This window comes from Centruroides sculpturatus, unplaced genomic scaffold, assembly GCF_000671375.1.
Source record: "Centruroides sculpturatus isolate CEXI.00-Female unplaced genomic scaffold, Cexi_2.0 scaffold470, whole genome shotgun sequence".
Taxonomy (NCBI): domain Eukaryota; kingdom Metazoa; phylum Arthropoda; class Arachnida; order Scorpiones; family Buthidae; genus Centruroides; species Centruroides sculpturatus.
In genome coordinates, this window is record NW_019385042.1 from 83,995 (window position 1) to 89,995 (window position 6,001).

The 6,001-nt window shown below is 32.8% G+C and overlaps 1 protein-coding gene across 1 annotated transcript in view; it reads right to left on the reverse strand.

Moving 5' to 3' along the window:
• The window catches only part of LOC111633775 (glutamate receptor ionotropic, kainate 3-like), a 33,481-nt gene extending 29,117 nt beyond the window's left edge, over positions 1-4,364 (reverse strand). The window contains exons 1-2 of the mRNA XM_023378405.1: positions 4,284-4,364; positions 2,138-2,235 (exon numbers count right to left, since the gene is read on the reverse strand). Of these exons, the coding sequence (XP_023234173.1) occupies positions 2,138-2,235; positions 4,284-4,364 (179 nt within the window). The remainder of the gene's footprint in view (positions 1-2,137; positions 2,236-4,283) is intronic.
• Between the last annotated feature and the right edge of the window lie 1,637 nt (positions 4,365-6,001).

Here is a 6,001-nt window from a genome sequence, read left to right on the forward strand (position 1 = left end):
TAGGTTAGGTTAGGTTAGAAAGTGCGTCCCCACTGAACTGGCGTCCTCTTAACCCATAAGTACCCAAATATCGAATATTTACTGGAATATCACAAATGCTGAATATTTACTGACTTGTACTCCTAACTAATGCGGTAACAAACACCGGCCGAAAATGCCCGAAGGCGGCCTGAAGGCTTATGAAACCTCGGTGGGCCGGGATTAGGTCAAGTGACCTACGAGCGTCCGGCCATTGGCCGCGCGACGGGCCCGCTGCACCTGAACGGCGGGGGGTGGCCGCGTGGCGCGGCGCGCTCAATCTGTGTGGCCGATGGGGGCCGCCCGGAGGGCCCGTCATGCGCAGTGAGCTCCTCGGCCTAGCATGGCTCAAGTATGAGTTCCGAAGTGTTTCTACAGAGCGACCTGGCGGGCCGGTGAGGAGAGAAGTGGATCGGCGCCTGCTGGGACTGGGGTTCGATCCCCGGCTGAGGTAAGAGGTGTAATAAATAATAGATATTTGTATTTACAGGCAACAGATGGCGACTCCTGAAGGCTGCAGGCGGGAGACTCGGGCCGCCGGCCGCGTGCCAGGGGGAGACGCGCGCTGGGGGCTAAGGAAGGGGGAGTTGACGATTTTTTTTCAACACTGAGATGGGGAAAACCGAAAAAAAAAATTTCGGCCACGTGACGCCGTCCCTTTTGGGCTCGGAGTCACGTGACCGGATGTGACGTAGGCGCATCTTTGGAGGGCTATATCTCGCTTAGGGTCGCCCGTACGGGCATGGTCCTTTTGACTTTTCTGCTCGCACAGGGGGGCTCTACAATTTGGGAGGGACGAAATTTTGCTACATTTGTCCTAGAATCTTGCCAGATTTTCCAACAATTATAAAGTTAACACACAGCACGAACAGTTAAATTTTAACGTAAAATTATTTGACAGGATACGTTTTTTACCTGAATTTGAAGTGAGTATAAAAACGCGCCAGCAGCTTCGGCAGACAAAAGCGCCTCCCCCACTAATTATAATTATTAGTAAAATATAAAATACAGAAACTACAGTTTCAGATGATTTTCTCAACTTTTTAAAAAAATTTTACTGTAAGAGCCAGATTGCTTTTATTATATTACTAATATTTTTAAATTTATATTGTTTTATTGTTATTATTTCTAATAAAAGACACACATTAACCACTTTAATAAATTTACTTTAACTGTTGTAATTTTTTTGACACTGATTTTTTCTTAGTACTCATTTAAGATAATTTTCTTCTTTTGTTTATTGTTTTGTTGATCTGTACACTGTTCTGCAGTTTTCTAATATCAATGTCTTTTGGTTTTCTTCCTAATGGACCATTATACATGTAAAATCGCTGTTTTTTAAATTTTATGTCATGCATTCGTATTTCGTTCCTGTTGTGTTAACTTTTATAGTGATTATATTCAAAAGTTTTTTGTACAATCATGTCTTATCTGGTTGTTCTTGCAAATTTGTAATAGTTGGGTAACGTTTACTCATTTAAATACGGCTCGGGTTACCCATTTATTCGTTTACTTTGATTAATTTGTAATTCATGTTCGTTAAGTTTTCTTGAGTAAATAGTGTTCCTCATGTTTACTCTCACTATTTCCTAGGAAGTGAGATACGCATAGAGTGGAACTGAAATTCTACCTGTTGATTAGGTTGGTGAAAAATTTTCATTTCCGATTATTTGTAAAAAATTGTTCAAGTGATTTAACTGACTACACAAAAAAATGTATAAACTTTTATAGCATTTATTAATTAATTTCCTATTAGTTTTTTTCATTAAGTAGTATTGACCTTTGAATGCTCTAAATAATTTCTTTCAATAACAAGACTTATGTGCTTAAGTATTAAAGTATTCTTTCATTGAGTAGTTGCTGTTTTTCATGTTTAAAACGAAATCAGAAACATCAATGACATTTATAATAGAAATATGCAATATTATAATTATCAATTTATATAAATTATGTAACAATATTTTCATTTTTTAAATTGTTTTAATACTACATCAAAATTATATTTTTAATGATAAAAGGTAGCAGTAAAAAGTATAAAAACTTGAGTCTATATACTGTTAAAGTTCTATGATTAAATGCAAAAGAGTAAGTTTGAGATTGAAATGAAGAAGCCACTTACCTAAATTTTAGTTTTTCTTGGATAACTTTAAACAGTGGAAATAACTTTCCACCTGTTATTTGTCTTTCAGTTTTATCATATGTCATGAAGAGTTCGTCCTGAAAAGCAAGAGTTAAAAATTATTTATAAGGCATTTTATTATTATGATGATATGTTTATACAGTAACAGAATTTCCTTACCGATGTTCCAGCAACTCTCCAAACATATGAATCGTTGGACACTCCTATTTAAAATACTTATTATTACAAATCAATATTATTGTAAAATGCTGTGGAATTTTATTATTTTTTTAGTTTTTATTTTGTAATTATTTAAATATCTAATGTTGCACGTTAGATTTCAGGCTATTGTTAATAAAATATTGTTCCAGGTTTTAGAATATAAAATAAAAAACAAGAAGCAGATCAAAAATTGTAGTTGTAATGAAATATTTTCATTGTTAATTTTATTGTGAGTGCGATGTGATTATTTATTGCAAACATACTTCGTTTTTTTCTGTCACAGTACACTTGTAATAATTAAAAAAGTTAACGACACACACAGTTACTTCTATAAGTACTCTATGAAAATCAGAGACGTCATAACTGTAATTTTTAAACGCAGTTGGTTATTTAGGTCACATTTTCTAAACGCCATAATGACTACCGGCGATTATCAGTAATACCCGTTACAATTTTCAAATGGTGTTAGCAAGGTAAAATTAATTCGTTTAAATCGCTAATGTACAGGTTGACAATTAATGGTTTATAGAAAGAAAGATCATTAAAAATACATCTCGATGTTTATCAAACTACAAATACAAACATTTAGCAGTGTCAAATAATGTGTTAGCTGTTGGAACGCTAATTTTTTCAGTTGGAAAAATTTGGCCCGATAAGTGTCATCAGATAAATTATAACGTTGACTATGGATTTTTTAAATATTTTAAATGCATTATTCAGTGTTAAATATCTGCAAATGATAAAGTTATCATCGTTGTAAATTACATAATTAGTAATTTTCTGTGTTAAAAGTTCTCCCATGATTACAAACAAAGTTATTAATCCAAGTATTTCTTGGATGATTCGGCAGAATTTGGTAAATATCGAAATTTTATTTAGTTTGTAATCACTGCGCTTCCACAGAATACTAGAATGTTTGCGTTGCATGATTGTATAAAGTTATGCAAGAAGAAATGACTCATCTACTCTGTGCACCTTGATACAAAATTAGTGTGTAAGTGCTAAAATATAGCATTAAAATAGGCAAACAAATTTAGTTAGGCATCTATGTAATGATATATAAATTCATGACATAAATTTCATTTCTGTTATTTTTTGTAATAGAAAAATAATCTTAAATTCAAATCACAAATAAAAGTATAAACTGAAATAGGTTGCCAATTACGCTTAAAATCGTTTTTTATAGCGTACGTCATTAATTATTAAAAATATAAGATTGACGATTCTATATAAATTATACTACTTTAAAATTATTCAGGCATCTATTACTTTTCTGACTGTTATATATAATAGAGTGAAAGTGTGGGAGATCTGTAAAAAATTCATCTCCTTAGGATTTTTACATTCTTTTATGTAGGGATCTTAAAACGTCGAAAAATGAAATAAATTCTGGTACTATCTTTGTATATATGGATGTTAGTGCCACTTTGTGTGTGGTGATTTCGTTCATCCTCTTCTTTTTTTACCTTAATAACTCTTCAGCATTAGGTCAAAAATTTAACAAATGTTGCAAAAAAGTTTGTAAATTAGGGGAACTGTGCTATTGAATTTTATTAGTTGAAGGTCATAGGGTGGGTAGAAATAGAAAGTCTTCTGTCATATATCAAGTACGATCTAACTTATTGACAAATGTTTTCGTTATTATTTATAATGTTTACAAACCGAATTCGATATTGAAAATGACGTTTTTAATAATCTATAATAACAGGGGGGGCGCTTCTGTCTGCCGAAGCTGCTGGAGCGTTTTTTTACTCACTTCAAATACAGGTAAAGAATGTATCCTGTCAAATAATTTTACGTTAAAATTTTATTTGTTTGGGCTGTGTGTTAACATTATAATTGTTGGAAAATCTATCAACATAATTAATATGCAACGCTCGCCAATTAAAAGAGGAAGACCACCACTTCAAAAGTCAAAATCAACTAGTAGAAAGGAATCTGCTTCGACCACNTTTTTGTGAGCAGCATCTGAGATGTTCTTCCACATGTCTTGTAGAACGCACATTATCGTAAAAATGTAATTTCTTTATGCAAACAAATGCATTTTAATATCCATTTGACCTTGAGAATACTTTTGAGCCATCCACTGTAAAGTCTTAATCGGCTAACTATGCTTCACTTTACCAAAAGTTGAGACACAGATATTTTATGCTTATCTCTTAAATTTCTTAGTTTGTAGTTAAATATAAATCTTCGACACTGCGAACACTCCTGCAATTCACACTGTCACTAATAGTTTATTAAAAAGTAACCAGAAAGTTACCGAATAAATTTAAATTAGTTCAAAAGATTGTCAACATGCTAATAATTTTTATTGCCCACAATAAAAAAAAAAAAAAAAAACATTTATGTGGCGTAAAATAATTCTACCTGGAAGCATTGTTTTCAAAACAACATTCGAAGTTGTCTCTGTTATTGTTTTGGAATCCGAAAATGGTTTTTGCTATCTGAATGGTATCAAGGACAGCATACATGACAGCATTTGTTCGAAAATTATGTATATACGAGAGTAATCTTAAAAGTGAAGTCTCCTAATTTTTAAAAACGTTTATACAAAAATAGAGTGTATATTATTTAAAAGCTTGATCATCTATCTGTTTTTGTACATAATCACCATTTCGATCGATGCACTTTTCTAGGAGCTGTAGCAGCTTTTGTATGCCCTTGTAATACCTGTTCCCCGCCACATCGCAGGTTCCATCTTGTGTAGATCTATTTCAACTATTCCGATAAAATCCAATAAATTGTATTTGGGGAAAAACTAATAGCCAAAATGAAGAAATCATTCAGAGTGATTCGCCGAACTTCACGCATAGTTTATTTAACCTTTGCCACTGTCTTGTCAGAAATTGATGGTCTCTGGCTCTTTTGTTTGTCGTGAATTTCAGTACGATAAGCTAGAAATACCCTATACCACTTGAAGATGTTTTTGACATCTATGCACTTTCTGTCAATTGGAAATGAATTTTAGTTGGTTTAATACAAGGCGTCGAGCTGGTATGACATGGGCATGCAAAAATTGCCACAGCGCATATGAAAATACGTCGACCAAAACGGCGATTATGTAGAAAAGTAGACAAATGTTCACGCTTTAAAATGATATAAACTTTATTTTGTATAAAACGTTTCTTCGTATTTAAAAAATTAAAAGACCTTACTTTCGAGATTACCCTTGTGTTTTAAAAATTGCAAGAAAATCCAATAAATTAAGCAGTTTTGTTGAATTCGGTTCCAAAAATGTAAAAGAATCACTTTGTCAGTTAAAAGCAAAACGTGTTATTTTCGGAACCCTTTTCGTATTGTCAGAAAAATCGAGAAAATTTTGAGATTAGTAATAATAAATTCCCAAAAAACTTTTATTAGCTCTTAAAAAATGCTTACATTGCGTTTTTCTCATATTCAGCATGTGCTTGAAAAAAGAATATTCGAATGTAGCGCTGCAGAAAGTTTAACAAAAAAAAAAAAATATGCAGAATGCAGGAGAAGACGAAATTTCAAAAAAGGAACTTCGATGAACAAATCCACAATAGCTGATTAAAAATATTATGAGAAAATTAAGGATGGGAGAAAAATGATGATGGACAAATACCAATTGTGAATTTCAGGCTATATTAGATAAATAAGTAGAACGAACTAAACCAA